General features: G+C 38.3%; 1 protein-coding gene across 13 annotated transcripts in view; it reads left to right on the top strand.

Moving 5' to 3' along the window:
- agtpbp1 (ATP/GTP binding carboxypeptidase 1) overlaps window positions 1-17846 on the top strand; it is a 270083-nt gene that overhangs the window by 201183 nt on the left and 51054 nt on the right. For all 13 annotated transcript variants that reach the window (XM_059969829.1, XM_059969822.1, XM_059969828.1 and 10 more), the window contains 3 exons: window positions 2317-2448; window positions 5168-5344; window positions 15513-15670. In XM_059969829.1, the coding sequence (XP_059825812.1) occupies window positions 2317-2448; window positions 5168-5344; window positions 15513-15670 (467 nt within the window). The remainder of the gene's footprint in view (window positions 1-2316; window positions 2449-5167; window positions 5345-15512; window positions 15671-17846) is intronic.

The raw sequence follows: 17846 nt of genomic DNA, 5'->3' as shown, positions 1-17846 counted from the left end.
TAAGCGCAGTTAGAGATTGGCAGATGTGACACTGTGGGCATCACTGGCTTGTGCCTGAAAGGAGATCATAAGTGTGATCTTAGCATCCAAAGATACATGTTGTATCCAAAGAATAGGCAGGTAGGCAGAGGGGATGGGTTGCCCTGTTGGCAAAAAATGAAATCTAATCTTTAGAAAGAGGTGACATAGGACCAGAAGATGTAGAATCCTTGTGGTTAGAATTAAGAAACTGCAAGGGTAAAAAGACCTGATGGGAGTTATTTACAGGCCTCCAAACAGTAGCCAGGATGTGGGATATAGACTGAGATGAGAGATAGAAAGGGCATGTGTAAAGAGCAATGTTACAATATTCAAGGGGAATTTCAATATGCAAGTAGATTGGGAAAATCAGGTTAGTGCTGAATCCCGAGAGAGAATTTTTAGAGTGCCTACAAGATGACCCACTAGGGCAAAGGCAGTTCTGGACTGGGTGTTGTGTAAAGAACCATATTTGATTAGGAATTTCAAGGTAAAAGAGACCATAGGATGCAGTGATCATAATATAGAATTCACCCCTCCACTTTGAGAGGGAGAAGGTAAAGTCAGCTGTATCAGTACTGCAATGAAGTAAAGGAAATTAAAGAGGCATGAGAGAGGAGCTGGTCAAAGTTGACTGGTAGGGATACTTCCAGTCAACTTCCAATCAATAGAAAAAAGAATCTCAGGGTTGCATGTAGTACACATATGCATTCTGATAATAAATTTTGGAGTATCGTGAGCGGTTTTGGGTCCCTTATCTAAGAAAAGATGTGCTGACATTGGTGAGGGTCCATAGGAGGTTTATGAAAATAATTTCGGAAATGAAACAGGTGACTTATGAGGAGCATTTGATGACTCTGAGCCTGTACTCGCTAGAGTTTAGAAGGATGAGGGGAGATCTCATTGAAACCTAATGAATAATGAAAAGCCTAGAGTAGATGTGGAAAGGACGTTTCCTGTATTGAGGGAGGACTTTTTACTCATCCGACTTCAGGTGTTATTTCAGAGTGATTCTCCACCTGGTGCAGTCAGCTAGCTCACTGTCAAGGATATATTTTGGGATGCGGCCAACTTACATGTGGCAGACGTGGCCCAGCTAGAACTGCCTACGGTGCCTGTCCAGGGTGTACATGCTAGGGAGGCTGGCAAGGAGGGAATCTCTGCTTGGGTACTCTGTCTATCCAGGAGATGCTCAAAATGTGATGAAGGCACCTTAATGGAAGGTGCTATGCCTTTTCTCTTGTTTAGTGTAGGTTGTCCAAGTCTCACTGCTGTATAGCAGTGTGCTGGTGACACAAGCATTGTATGCGGCTACCTTTGTTTTGACTGAGAGTTTGGGGTTCAAAGCTGACAAATAATCATTTAAGAAGCTAGAGCAAACAATGTGAAGTGCAGCAAAATGAAACAAATTCCAGGCAACAGAGCTTCTGGAAGAATCAAGTTGACATCCAAACTTGAGAAAAACTTGTTATCAAATTAGCTGGCAGCCAGTTAGTGGTTTAATTAGGTAATGTTGGTGTAACTGTTTACCTTGGGCTTTTCCATCATAAGCATAGGTATTTCTATGGAAGGAAGCATTGGCATAAAAACTGTGGCATGGTTTATCATTCAAACAGGTGCTGCATTTGAATGTAATGAATAAAAATTGACTAACTTCTATCGATGAGTGGTACAGAGTATATTGACTGGCTGCATCATATCCTGGTACGGAAATGCCAATGCCTTTGAATGGAAAACTGGCAAAAAGTAGTGGATATGGCCCAGTCCATCACGGGTAAAGCCCTCCCCACCACTGAGTAGATCAACATGAAACATTGTCACAGGAAAGCAGCACCAATCATCAGGGACCCCCCCACCATCCAGGACATGCTCTCTTCTTGCTGCTGCCATCAGGAAGGTGGTACAGCAGTCTCAGGACTCACACCACCAGGTTCAGGAACAGTTATTACGCCTCAACCATCAGGCTCTTATTTCCAAAGGGGTTAACTTCACTCAACTTAAAAGTTCCCACAGTCTATGGCCTTATTTCCAAGGACTTCATCTCATGTTCTCAATATTTATTGCTAATTTATTTATTATTATTTTTTTCTGTTTGTATTTGCAGTTTGTGTCTTTTGCACACTGATTGAACATCCTAGTCTTTCATTGATTCTTATTCTACAGATTTATTGAGTATGCCCAGAAACAAATAAACCTCTTGAGTTGTATATGGTGACATACAAGTAGTTTAGTAATAAATTTACTTTGAACTTTTAAATTAGAAATTAATAACAGTTATTTTGTCCATTGTTTCAACAGGTTTTTTGTGACTATCATGGCCATTCTCGGAAGAAAAATGTCTTCATGTATGGCTGCAGCATAAAGGAGACGGTGTGGCAGACTGACATTAGTGCTGCCTCTTGTGACTTACAGGAAGACCTTGGCTATAGGGTGTGTACTGCATGTGCTATGTGTCCACTTCAATATTATATAGGAAATTTCCAAGACAAGTAATTATTTTTACTATTAGCAGTTCAGTAGCTAAGATTGAAATTGTATTCAACAAGAATAGCTTGTTTTTGTAATATTTTACTTTAATGTTTCAATCTTACTTTATTATTTCATTTTCTGATTATTGTTACTTTCTCATGCTATGTTTTCTAATTCACATGCACTTACCCAATATTCAGTTCTCAGTAGTTTTCAGGGTAGAGAAAACATTCAGAACTGCTTTAAAGATCTTTTATTAATATATCCTCTTTAATGTTGTAGCTACCTCAGTCATTTGTTACTGGAATCTTGAAGCATAACTTTATTATGACTTTCTAATTGCACTCCTGACTGATCTTCCTTGAACTACCCTTTTTCAATAAAAGCCAAGTCACCTAAAATTCTGCTCTTGTATTTTATCTTTATCTTGTGTCCTATTCACCCATTAACTTTTGTTTTCTGACCAAAGTTGGCATCTGAATACTCACAATATCTTGAGCTTTCTGCTCATGCTGAATTTAACGATTTTACCATGGATCTTTGATAAACTGCGCATTCTGAGATTTGTTCACTAAACGCTGCCCTCTTTAAAATGAAGCCCTTAAACAAAATATTTGCAGTCTTACTTTTAAATAATTTCAGTATCGCTGAGTAAGCTAGTATTTACAGTATTTTTCATTCTAAATTCCCTCTGATCATTTGAGAATGAACCATATTAGTAGGTCTGGATGCTTAGGCAAGATCACGAAATGATGCCCACATATGTTCTGAAAGAACTTTTTAACATAATTGTCACTGTCACTATTGCTGATAGCTGATTTTAGACCACAAGACTATAAAATGTAGGAGATTTAGACCATTTGGCTCATTGAGTCTGCTCTGCCATTTCATCACGGTTGATGGTTTTTCCTCTCAGCCCCAATCTCGTGCCTTCTTCCCATATCCTTTCATGCTCTGACTAGTCAAAAATCTATCAACCTCTGCACTAAATATACATAAAGACTTGGCCTCTACAGCTATTGTGGCAATGAATTCCATAGATTCACCACTCTTTGGCTAAAGAAATTCCTCCTCATATCCGTTCTAAAAGGATGCCCCTCTGTTCTGATGCTGTGTCCTCTGGTCCTAGACTCTCCCACCATAGGAGACAGCCTCTCTGCATCTACTCTATCAAAGCCTTTCATTATTCAATAGGTTTCAATTAGGTCACTCCTCATTCTTCTGAACCCTCGTGAATACAGGCCCAGAGCCTTCAAACACTCTTCATTGAAAAGCTGTTCAATCCTGGAATCATTTTCGTGAAAACCTCCTTTGAACTCTTTACAATGTTAGCGCATCCTTTCTTTGACAAGGGGCCAAAAACTGCTCACAATGCTCCAAGTGAGGCTTCGCCAGTACTTTATAAAGCCTCAAAATTACATCCATGCTTTATATTCTTATCCTCTTGAAATGAATGCTAACATCACATTTATCTTCTTTACCACAAACACAACCAGCAAACTAACCTTTAGGGAATCCTGCACAAGGACTCCCAGTCCCCTTGCACCTCAGATTTTTTAATTTTCTCTCCATTTAGAAAACAGTCTATCCTTTTATTTATCACATATCCTCTTCGCTGACACCTTTGGGAAGCAGTGTCTCAGAAAGGCAGCGTCAATTATTAAAGACCTCCAACACCCAGAGCATGCACTTTTCTCACTGTTACCATCAGGTAGAAGATACAGAAGCCTGAAGGCACACACTCAGCGATTCAGGAACAGCTTCTTCCCCTCTGCCGTCCAATTCCTGAATGGACTTTGAAGCTTTGGACACTACCTCACTTTTTTAATATACAGTATTTCTGTTTTTGCACATTTTTCAATAATCCATTCAATATACCTAATTGATTTACTTGTTTATTTATTATTATGTTTTTTTTCTCTCTGTCTCTGCTAGATTATGTATTGCATTGAACTGCTGCTGCTAAGTTCACAAATTTCACGTCACATGCTGGTGATAATAAACCTGATTCTGATTCTACCAAAGTGCATGACCATATACTTCCTGACACAGTATTCCATCTGCCATTTCTTTGTCCGTTTTCCTAATCTATCTAAGTCCTTCTAGATTCCCTCCTTCCTTAATACTTCTTGCCTTCCACCTATCTTCGTATTGTCCACAAACTTTGCAACAAAGCCATCAATTCCATTATCCAAGTCACTGACATTTCATGTAAAAAGAAGTGGTCTCAACACAAACCCCTGTGGAACACCTCTAGTCACCAGCAGCCAACCAGGAAAGGCTCCCTTTCTTCGCCTCCTGCCAATCAGCAACTACTTTACCCATGCAAGTATCTTTCCTGTAATACCATGGGCTCTTACCTTGTTAAGCAGTCTCATGTGTGGTACGTTGTCTAAGGCCTTCTGAAAATTCAAGTATATATCATAAACTGATTCTCCTTTTTCTATCCTGCTTGTTATTTCTTCAAAGAATTCCAACAGATTTATCAGGTAGGATTTTCCATTGAGGAAACCATGCTAACTATGACCGATTTTATCATGTGCTTCCAGTTTCTTTTCCAGTGCCACAACTGACAGAACATACAAATTTATCTTTAGTGTTCTAAAGTAAAATATCATTTCCATTTAGAAACTTCTGTTCCATGAAGCTAATTTTATTTTCTTGACATCTGACTATTTAGACTTTGCCAAAAGTATTGAACCAAATTGCACCCGCCTTCTGCATGAGCAGCTGTAGTTTTGTGGTGGAAAAGTCCAAGGAATCCACTGCACGGGTCGTAGTGTGGCGTGAGGTTGGTGTAACGAGGAGCTATACAATGGAAAGCACGTACTGTGGCTGTGATCAGGGAAAGTACAAGGTAAAATAAAATTTTAAATTTCATTCAGAAATATTATAAATAAATTGCATTGTTTTAAATTTTGCTGCCCAATCGCTAAGTTGTAGAATCTGTTTCTTTTTCAAGCTTGTAAGTGTGGGATCCAGTTCAGTTCATTGCTCTTCAAGTAGTAAACTTCAGAGTGGCTCCCAGGATCTTTAATCTTTTTTAATACCTTGAGTCAGAAGAAACATTCCATTACATGGAAGAATGATTAAAACTTTACATTTTTTTTTACAATATTCAACTCCATCCTCCCCCGTTTAGAAATGATTTTCAGTAACTGAGGGATTCATAGTACTTGATAGTAATTTACTTCTCTTTAAATATTCCTGAAATATGTTCATATCAAACAAGATATAAAGGAAATGACATATTAACCAGAGCAACTTCTAATATTGCCATGAAAGTACCTGGTATGGGTGTAATATATTGATGCCAAGGAACAGACCGAATAGAAGGAAATACGTAAAGTCTGACACCAAAACTCCCAGTATTCAAAACTCAAAAGAGAAAACTATAGGCTAAAACAACATAGTTCAGACAGGTTCAAAAAGAGAAACAGAGTTAACATTTCTGGTCATTGTTTAAAAAAATAGATTATCTTCCTTTTAACTATAGAACTTACTTCAGCATCCGAGCTGAAAAAATGTATTTTACGCTATTTTACTAAATGTTTCCATCTGTTATGCTGATTTTGATCTTCCTCCAACTTGTAACTTAATGTACAATATACAGTGGATTTCAGTTAATAGAAACACATTGGAACCAGTACATACGAGGAAATCTGCAGATGCTGGAAATTCAAACAACACACACAGAATGCTGGTGGAACACGGCAGGCCAGGCAGCATCTATAAGGAGAAGCACTGTTGACATTTCAGGCCAAGACCCTTTGTCAGGACTAACTGAAAGGAAAGATACTAAGAGATTTGAAAGTAGTGGGGGGAGGGGAAATGCAAAATGATAGGAGAAGACTGGAGAGGGTGGGATGAAGCTAAGAGCTGTAAAGATGATTGGCGAAAGTGATAGAGAGCTGGGGAAGAGAAAGGATCATGGGACGGGAGGCCTCGGGAGAAAGAAAGGGGGAGGGGAGCACCAGAGGGAGATGGAGAACAGGCAGAGTGATGAACATTTTGACCCAGTTAAGTGGCTGCCCCAGTTAGGCGAAATACATGGAATTCATTAAAAGGTATAAAATAGACAAATTACCATTTAACTGAGTAACAAGTTATGCATTTAAATGATATACTGAACAAGTTATAGCTACCAATACTACTATAGTACTATATTAATCCTTTGTAGTTATTGACAGAGGAATTCATCCTGTGTACGCTCCCTTGTCCTTTTGGTTGACTGTAAATAAACAAAGTCAGCATAGACACGTAGTGCAGATAATCGATTGATTTTGTACAATGCTTTCACTGATTGCGTCCTCCAAATCTTCATTTTCATTGTAATATTCAAGATGATTGTCAATTATCAATTCAAATCTTTCATAGTGCTTAACTTGCTGAAGTGGTGTAATAATTTCATTTTCACTCCCAGCTGTTTCTAGCATCTCCAAGCTTGAATGCTTGGAAGTGCAGTAAGCAAAACAGTCCTAAATTGTCATTCTGCTTATTTTTTGCCAACTAGCAGTGACAAATATCATTGTTTTCTGAACACAAACACGCAGCTGATGCTATCTAAAAACTGTTTGCCGTAAGCACAGTGTAGAGTCTAATGGGCACAGTGGCGTTATTTAGAGACATCAGCAACAGAGTCCTGTCTTAGTTAAGTGGCATAGTGTTTCCAATAAACAAAGGAAATCCTGCTGTTCTCTCCACTAGTTTTTGTTCTTTATGAGTTGCCAAATAAGCGGATGCCCCAATTAACCGATGGACCAATTAGCTGAAATCCACTGTATATCTTTTTCTCAGAAAATAACAACGATCAGTGTGTTTAGCAGAAGAGTTCATAACAGGTTATTTGTATTCTTTAGCTTTATTTCTTTCTCTTTTCTCATTTGTAACAATTTTTTGAATGAAGAAATCAGTTTAGTACAAAATAATTAAAGAAAATTTGTTTACTTATAATTTGTCAGCTGATTTTTTTGATTATTTTATACTTTGATGGTATCTGTTGGCAGCCATTTGAACCAAGTAATTAACTCCATCCCCTATGTGATCTGATTTTTGTAAATTGTCTGTAGCTTCCATTCTTCCTGATTTCTTTATTGCTTATCTCCATTTTAGTTTCACTTGATAACTTGCTTCCTTCTGAGTTCAGTATCGGTAGCCCACATACTTAAGTTCTTTTAGTTCAGTAGAAAGACAATGTGTTGTCAATCCATTTTGCTCAAGGTAAAACAGTTAATTAAGTAATAAAATACTTGCTACCTGATGCTTAGGTAGTACCTAAAATATCCAAAGACTAAAGCAGCTGCATTTAAAACTTTGTATTTCTTGCCTTTAAGATAATGTAATCCAAGATGTAAGTCAATCTTCAGACCCTGTAAAGGCTTTGATACTAACTAACTAACTGCCCATTCTATACGTAATGAAGTAATGGAATAGAATAACTGAAGTGTTGCAGAGCTGCTGTCCAGTTATACTACTTGTTTATTTTGAAATAGAAACCTGCTTCAGCGACAAAGCTTCATTGTTCCTAAAAAGCCAGTAATTATGATTAATTGTTCATCTAGGCAGGTGTAGGTTACTGGTCCAGCTTTGTTGAGAAAGATATTCACTTAATTGTGCCTCTGAAAAGCTTTTGTGATAACCCATAATGTTGATAGCAGCCTAAGTTATTAACTTGCATTTCTATCTGTAATGGAAAATCTGCAGGTGTTTTGCAGTCCACATCAAACTAACAGTGTTATTCGTTCATCATATTTGCATTTGCTCAGAGGCTTTCTGTGGACTTTTTATTGTGGTTTACAATCTATTAAAGATCTCAAGGGAAATTGCACCTCCCAGCTAGTTCTCTAAAGATGTCAGTGAACTGCCAGTCAGCTTGAAGATCTTACCAAGATTTAGCTCCTCCCTCTTCCCCTCCTCACCCCACCACCCAATTAGGAAGAGTCAGGATATTGAATTCAATGCCAAATGGTGTATAGAACATTAAGTAAAGAATGAGTGAATAGGATTAGGTTAAAATTATATTAAGGGTATTTCAATTCTTTCATTTTATGAATTTTTAACTGTAATGATATTTTGATTTCAGGGATTTTGCTTGGTTATTTATATTTAGCACATTTATAAACCATATTTTAAACTCTGTTTCATTTGACTGTATTCCTGTTTGGTTGAATGATAATAAAACTTGAACTGAACTGATACCAATTTGAATGAAGAAGTCATAGCTTTTCCCTTCTTATAACCATATAACAACTACAGCACAGAAACAGGCCATCTCGGCCCTTCTAGTCTGTGCCGAACGCTTACGCTCACCTAGTCCCACTGACCCGCACTGAGCCCATAACCCTCCATTCCTTTTCTGTCCATATACCTATCCAATTTTACTTTAAATGACAATACCGAACCTGCCTCTACCACTTCTACTGGAAGCTCATTCCACGCAGCTACCACTCTCTGAGTAAAGAAATTCCCTCTTATGTTACCCTTAAACTTTTGCCCCCTAACTCTCAAATCATGTCCTCTTGTTTGAATCTCCCCTACTCTCAATGGAAAAAGCCTATCCACATCAACTCGATCTATCCCCCTCATAATTTTAAATACCTCTATCAAGTCCCCCATCAATCTTCTACGCTCCAACTTGTTCAGCCTTTCCCTGTAACTTAGGTGCTGAAACCCAGGTAATATTCTAGTAAATCTTCTCTGTACTCTCTCTATTTTGTTGACATCTTTCCTATAATTCGGTGACCAGAACTGTACATGATACTCCAAGTTCGGCCTTACCAATGCCTTGTACAATTTTAATATTACATCCCATCTCCTATACTCAATGCTCTGATTTATAAAGGCCAACATACCAAAAGCTTTCTTCACCACCCTATCCACATGAGATTCCACCTTCAGGGAACTTTGCACATTTATTCCTAGATCACTCTGATCTACTGCATTCTTCAATGCCCTACCATTTACCATGTATGTCCTATTCGGATTATTCCTACCAAAATGTAGCACCTCACACTTATCAGCATTAATCTCCATCTGCCATCATTCAGCCCACTCTTCTAACTGGCCTAAATCTCTCTGCAAACTTTGAAAACTCTCTGCAAACTTCTTGTTTGGGGAGTATCTGTTATTACACATAATGATAAATCTCACCTTTCTATTTGTGATTGTTCTTTGCTGACTTATTGGCATGGCAGTGGAGCAGAACAATTCAAAGTCCTGTTTTCTGAAATCCATGGTCAACATGTTCATGATTACATTCTGGAGCTGTTCACTGATTTTACTTGTAGATAACAGTGACCTCCACTGTGTTTACCATTGTTCTTTGAGAAACACATCAACCAATATTTTTTCATTGAGTGCAGGCTGAACCAAACAACTTGAGAATCTCAATCAAAATCAGATTTATTGTCACTGACATAGTCATGAAATTGGTCATTTTGTGGACCAGAACAATGCAAGAATGAAGAAATCTCCTAAGTTACAATAAAAATGTTATGAAGAAAGAATAGGTTTCAAGCTGTTGGTAGCAATATCAAACAAGAGAAAATCTGCAGATGCTGGAAATTCAAGCAACATAAACAAAATGTTGGTGGAACTTAGCAGGCCAGGCAGCATCTTTGGAAAAGAGTAAACAGTCAACATTTCGGACCAAGACCCTTCATTGGGACTGGAGGAAAGAAATGAGAAGTCAGAGTAAGAAGGTGGGGGGAGGGGAGGAAGAAATACAAGGTAGCAGATGATAGATGAAACTGGGAGACTGTAGCAATATAACTGGTTTACTAATGTTACTTATGGATGCATATTTCTTTTCCTTTCTTGGACTGGCTTAGATGTGACACTTCACTGAGCTGCTCTCTGAAGTGGCATAGCAACCTAATTACTTCAAAAATGAATATTAAGGATCACAAACAAAGCTTCTCAGAACACCAAAGAATGACCAATATACACTCAATGGCCACGTTATTAGGTACAATTGTACGCCTGCATGTTAATTTTAATTTTATTTAGGGATACAATATAGAACAGGCCCTTCCAACCCAACAAGTCGTACTGCCCAGCAGCCCACCTATAACACTAGCTTAATCATAGGATATTTTACAATGACTAATTAACCTACTAACTGGTACATCTTTGGAACATGCAAGGAAACATGGGGAGGAGACTCAAACTCCAAACTCCAATGCCCTGAACTGTAATAGTCTTATGCTAACCAATAGACTGCCGTTAATGTAAATATCTAATCAGCCAATCGTTGTAACAACTCGATGCAAAAAGCATGCAGACATGGCTAAGAGGTTCAGTTGTTCTTGACACCAAACATTAAAATGGGGAAAGAAATGTGATCTAAGTGAATATGACTGGAATGATTATTGGTGCCAGACAGGGTGGTTTGAGTATCTCAGAAACTGCTGATCTCCCAGGATTTTCATGCACAATAGTCTCTAGAGTTTGCAGAGAATGATGCAAAAAACATCCAGTGAGCAGCAGTTCTGTGAAGGAAAATGTCTTGTTATTCAGAGAGGTCAGAGGAGAATGGTTAGATTGGTTCAAGCTGGCAAGAAGGCAACAGCAGCTCAAGTAATCATATGTTACAACAGTGGTGTGCATCTCTACGTGCAACACATTGAATCTTGGAGTGGATGTGCTACAACAGCAGGGGACCACACCAATTCCATTTGTGTACCTAATAAAGTGGTCACTGTGTGTACTTTGGTCTGCTTCCAAGTACTAATACTGCTGCTTTAAGTTGCTTTTGTGTACTTGCAAGCTTGGTCCTAGCTATATTTTGCATCATCCATATTTTAACTTCAAACTATTCCAAATTGCATATTGTCTCCCATGAATTCAATCTACACTGAATGGTCCAAACTGATAAGATTAGCATTTTAAGCACTTTGTAAGAAATTAGGTCATGAGCTTTTTTTAAGTATGTTAAATTTCTTCTACTTGCAATATTACTCTGAAGAAGAAAGATGTAAAATAATAAAATAGAATGAAATTAACAGGAAATAGATATTACTTCTGTGATTTAAAAAGGGGTTGGTTATTTTTGCAACAGTGCCCTTTGGGGGGAAAAGCCCTCGGTGGATACAGTCATTCGAAGAAGCTAGCCTTTATTCATGAAACATGATAGTAGCTACTTTGGAGTTACTAAGGACAATAATCTTATTCAAAGGCTCACATGCACATTTTAAGTGAAAAAAAGCATCTATCATTGGAACACACAGATGAGATTACAGTTCTGAAATCCTTTTTATGCATTTATCTTATAACATTGTGGAATTGATACAGACACTTTTATAAATGTTCAGAAGTTCCAGAGGTTGGAATAAACGATTGTAATAATGCTGTACCCTGCACTGCTCGTTTCTACCTCCTACTCAAGATCTATAAGCCTGACTCTCCTGATAGGCTCAATGATTCTGGCTGCCATTGCCCCACTGAACTCGTGTTTGCATTCCTCAACTTCATTTTGTCCCCCTTGGTTCAGTCCCTTTCTACTTACTTCCATGACACTTAAACTCAATCGTTCCCTGGTTTTGAATGCCTCATTTTCACAATGGACGTCCAGTCCCAATACACTACTACCGCTCTGTTTGGCACCTTCCCCCTTTGTTCTCGCCCTCAACAGTTTGTCTTTTGGCTCCTCCCAGTTTCTCTAAACTCATGGTGTAGCCATGGGCTCCCATAGGGGCCCCAGATCTGCATACCTTTTTGTTGGCTACATACAACAGTCCATGTTCCAAACCTACACTTGTATTGCACCCTAACTCTTTCCTATGCTATATCGACAACTGCATTGGCTTGCTTCCTGCACCCGTAATGATCTCGTCAATTTCATCAACTTTGCTTCCAAAGACTGGTGATCCCCTGGTGTGTGGTTATCTGGGTTGGAGGTCTGTGTGAGTCAGAAAATCAAGGTCAAAGTACTGCTACCGGGAAATCCTGGGGTAATTGGGGATCCAATATCCTCAAGTCCAATGCCAAGGACTGAAGGCCTGATGACAGTCTGTCCTCCCTTTTTTCCATAGTCCACTCTCCTCTCCTATCAGATTCCTCCTCCTTCAGCCCTTTACCTACTTAACTTATCACCTTCCACCTTCTCTCTCACCTGTTGTCACCTATCACCTGCCAGTTCCTGCCCTGTTCCTTTCCAGTCCTGAGAAGGGCCTTGGCCCGAAACATTGACTGTTTATTGCCTTCCATTGATGCTGCTCGACTTACTAGATTTTCCAGCATTTTGTGTGTGTCATTCAAGATTTCCAGCATCCACAGAATCCCTTGTGTTTATGATATGCTGAATTCTGTAGTTTCTTAAAATCCATTGCCAGGAGGAATTTTGCCCTCCATAGATTTGGACTAGATGTTTATGTTCAGCTATTTGTCACAGAAGGAATGCAGTTGCAGAACGCTGTCAAACCACAGATTCCATCCCAAAGTCTGCCTTCTGTCTGAAACTAAAGCACTTCATGTGTAAGAACAAACAAGCTTCAGAAAGAATTCAGTGGGGTCAGGCAGCATCTGTGGAGGGAAATGGACAGTTAACATTTCTGGTCACCACATTTTATATGGAGTCCTTTTAGCTTCATCTTCTGCATCTTATTTTGTCTCCACAGTGTATGTAACCATAGAGTTATGTTTAACCTCAACTGAGTTTGAGCCACATATTCATGCCATCATTAATACAAATTAATACTATCTTTGAACCTTGTGTGACTACTCAAGGCCATCTGCTGCGGAATCCCTAATCTTTGTTTTTATTATCATTGGAATTATCTATCACACCCGAGACAATTGTGAGGAGGGTTTCGGCTATTGCCCTATATTGAAACTCTATTTTAAATAAGCAGCCAGTAACCTTCAAGTAATTTATAAGTCTGAATTTGATCATTGAGAATTTGAAATTACTTTCCAGTGAATAAAATGTGTTCGATGACTATCAATCCAAGCAGTTAGTTTATGAAAAGATGTTACATATCTGCTTCATATTGTCACAATCAGACCACAAATCTTGCTGAGACAAAGCTTTGTAAATAGAGATGACTAAAAGCTCAAAGGGATAGATTTTAAGTAGGATTTCGATGGAGTAGAAGGAGGTAGAATGGCAGAAAAGTATAGGGAGGGCATTCAAGTGCTGGGGACAGCTATCTGATGCACAACTGTCAGTGAGGAAGAAGAATTGGAGGAAGAATTCTACAGAAGTTAGGATTGAATGTAACAAGATGTTCAATCTCAGAGGCATTTAAATGCAGATTGAGTGGTTTCATTATCTCTTGCCAATATAGATCAGCTTAAGGTGTGTATATTGTTTAGGAAAATAAGAATTTTTGATGAGGTCCAGTGTGCGGAAGGTGAATGGTATGAGGTTAGGCAGAGAGTATTGCAGTAGTTGAATCTGGTTATATAAAAAGGGTTCAAGCAATGAATGGACATTTTTGAAGCTGTAGAAGGGCTCAGACTGTCTGATAAAGAAGAATATAGGGCTGAGCAATGGGCTGACTATGACATTGAGATTTCACATCGTCTGATTTCGCCTAGGACAATTGATAGTACAATGGAATCAAGGGTGAATGTGCAGAATTTGTGTTAGGGTCCGAAGAGAGCAGCTCCATTCTTGGTATTTCATTGGGAGATGCAGCACCTTGTGCATTAGATAAGCATAGAATAGAAAGGTGTGCTGGGTTTCTACACAGTATAGATGAAGTTGAGTGCAAGGTAATGCAGGCATGGATTTAAGAGACCACAACAATTTAATCTTAATGCAAATGAGTGTTTGAGGACTGTAACATCTAGATTTTTTTTGTATGATTTCTACTTCAGAGATCAATTGATATTATAAGCAATGCATTTTTGTTAAAAAATGTAGTTACACTTTTAGTCAGTGAGCACTGTACCACCCCCTGTTCTTTATCCTACATGATCTGACAAGTCCCGTCTGTGGATAACTGAACTCATTCACCTGACTCGCTACGCTCAAGCCTCCACAGAGAACAAATCCACTCGAACTCCCCCATATATCACCAGCCTGAATAAAAGCAGTAATGAAAATTAAACATGCTGGAAATCTGAAATGAAAGCAGAAAATACTGGAAAAGTACTCAGTGGGTCAGGCAGCATCTGTGGACCAGACAAAGGTTTTAGTCCTGAAACATGAACTGTTTCTCCTTTCACAAGTGCTGCCCACCCTCTAAGTGTTTACAGAGTTTTCAGTTTTTATTTTTGAATTAAAGCACAATTGGTGTCAAACGTTATGCATTTTCAATCCTTTAATTCTGCCTTTTCCCTGACACCAAGATACTGTATTTTGGCCATAGGTGTTTCCTGTCGCCAAGCTTTTCTCAAGATAGAATTAGAGTTTACTCTGGGTAATATGCCCATTGTCAGAATAATAATATGACAAGACAGAAGTTTTACTGGGTTTATCCTTTTTTCCAAAAAGAAATTACCATAGAAGTAAATAATCACAGTATCGATTTTGTCACATTTATCCCATATGTTGTGAATACTGCGATTTTTGGATCACTGCTCTGTAATGTTAAGTGTTTGTGTTCTAACTTGCCTTTGTCCTGATTAAAGGACATTGACATGAAATCTTAACTTCACAGGTTAATGTTTCTGATCTGTTTCTCTTTCGTCTTTCCAACATCTGCAATTTATTCCTTTCCCTCCATTTTTTTTTTTGGTTATCCACTTTTTCCTGACTAACCCCATGAGCGTACTCAGAACCTGTGCTCAACATCTGGGGGTCTTGTTCTTCAAGTGGAGTCCATGCTAATTGCTTCTGGATCATTTCAGGATAAGATGAATGTTGACAATATGCAGTGTGTAAGAAGCACAATGTACCATTAAAATACTTGGAGCATTCACACTCAAAAATTGCTAGAATCTTTTGCTCATTAACTCTAGTACATACCAGAACAAACCAAATCAAAGATGTATGAAAAAATATGAATTAAAAGTTATGAGCATTTCACCAGCAGCAATATATCTTGTAACACATGTTCTTTATTTCATCTACTCTAAAGGGCCAACAGATAGGAACAAGACAGTTAGAAGAGATGGGAGCTAAATTCTGCATTAGTCTACTGCGCCTGAAAAAGATGACATCTGTGGAATGTCGGCTGCCGCCCAGCCTCCTGGATGTGGAAAATGATTTGATTGATACTAGATGCAATGTGACCAGGTATGGTTGGTAGTGGACTGTGGAATGATAAATTAAACTGGATTGGTTTTGTAAGCATCGACTTTGAAACATTTAGTCTGAAGCATACCAAGATATTGGTCTGAGAAGGCTGAGCTGCTATTTTTTTGTCCTCACTAATCAATGCATACAGACATGCATTTCAGCAATAACAGCATAGTGATCCAGGTGCAAATATTCATTGATTTTCCATTCCTCATTATTGCAGAAGGTTTGAAATCTGTTGTTACAATCTTGTAAGTTTCAACACTGGTGTAAGACACCCTTAACCCAAATAAGTATGCAGCGATTTTAATCACTAAGCCAGATACAACCTAATAGAGACCTGAAAGACTGTCATTCCAGGTCTTCCATTCAGCTGTTCTATACAATTAAACTGTTTGCCAGCCAAACTGAGCCAGGGAGGGAACTAATTGAGTTTGTCTTTTTTTTTAAGAATTTTGGGAGAATTCTGAAACTGTGCAAAGTCAGAGTACTGAGCTTTGTCATCTTCATCTATTTATTTACTTCAAAGATTTAGATAACACACTTAGGTTTCATTTGTTCCCTACCTGACAGCAGTTCCTTTAGCAGTACAGTTAAATGTATTTTGTTATTTACTTTAACTATTTGGCAGCAAGTCTAACTTACTTCAGGCTAATGCTCATTTAACAACTTGTTTCCCAGTGCTTTCAGCACACTTTCCTCCTTTTTGCACAATGGTTCATAACCTTCAGCCTTGTACCTGTTCTGCAGTTGCTCTGTTGAGTTCATTCTATTTGTTTTGTAAAGCTTTCTCACTCTACACAAAATAAGTTGAAGGCATTTACCTCAAACCTTTTCAGTAAGGCATATATAGAATAAATCTGCAAGTTTTGACGCAAAGGATGTCTACTCTATCTGGGATGTCCAACAGTTATGTTGAGTTATCTGGATCAGGGGTTGCTACTCAAAGTGTAAATTTCAATGTAGGAAGTATAAAATAAAAGTGTAAGTCTTCAAGTCTATTATTAAAGGTATACATTTTGTCATCCCATTTTGTTGTATTTAGCTATTTTAAATTTGTCTGTGAAAACTAATGATACCATAACCCTCGGGTTCAGCCAGCAGCTTTAGTCTATGGAAGACCATCTCTGGCTCCGCCAAATGTGTGAAATCTGAGGTGTAAAACCGTTTGTTTGTGTGGATGCTGCGTGATCTCTTCCCCTGTTACAAATCAGTACCACAAAATAACAGACAGTACACCATTTGTAATTAAACGATTTAGCTTTATAATTCTTAATTTGGTTAGAGGGTTAGTAAAGAAACAAAAAGGGCCCATTTTAATGAAACAGCTTAATGCGCATGTTGGAGCTCACGATTTTCCCAGCCATTCGTTCTCCTTTGAATATCCCTGGGTGGCATCGATTCCTGGCCCCATTCCGCATCCACTCCGTCCTGCAGTCTACGACCTCTCCATTCTGGCATCTTCTCTCTCCATCTTCCACCGAACAAAAGACCACGAATGCCTCGCTCTTTGGCACACAAGAAAGATAAACTGCTCCCTTTGTTGGACAGCGTACTTTCCAAAGCTCTCATTACCTCCAGTCATAACCCAAACACTCCTGCTACAGAGAAGCCATTACATTAGCGGTGAAACCTGTCCCAGGGCATTACAATACAAAGCCCAATATCCGATCAACTTTTGGGCATTTACTATGGTCCTCTATAAGAAACATCATTCATACTTTTGTAGTTCTCTCTTTTATTTGGAGGTTCAGTGAGTTTGTCTCACTGTGTTAACTTGATCCCAGCCATTGCTGTCTAGAGAAGAAGATGTGAAACAATTTTTACTTTAGTGTCAATGGAAAAGAATATTTTTGAATGATCTTTTATTAATGTTTCTGTGCAGTCAATTTGGGGATTATGTCATATTTTCCTCTCTTTGTTCACAGTAAATTAATTATTATAGTTAAGATAGAAAAATGCATTACAGCCTTCTGAGAAAGTTGTTTAAAGGGAGGATTTTAAATGTTATGACAATATTGGTGTGAATATCTACATTGAATATCATTGTTAATGATGAGAGTGAAATGATCCAACTTTAATATCTCAAAGATTTGAAGTGCATTTATTATCAAAGAATGTACAAATTATACAACCTTGAGATTAGTTTGTTTTCAGGCAGTTGTAAAGCAAG

Source organism: Hypanus sabinus, chromosome 5 (genome assembly GCF_030144855.1).
Source record: "Hypanus sabinus isolate sHypSab1 chromosome 5, sHypSab1.hap1, whole genome shotgun sequence".
Lineage (NCBI taxonomy): Eukaryota > Metazoa > Chordata > Chondrichthyes > Myliobatiformes > Dasyatidae > Hypanus > Hypanus sabinus.
This window is presented reverse-complemented; position numbering and strand designations above follow the sequence as displayed.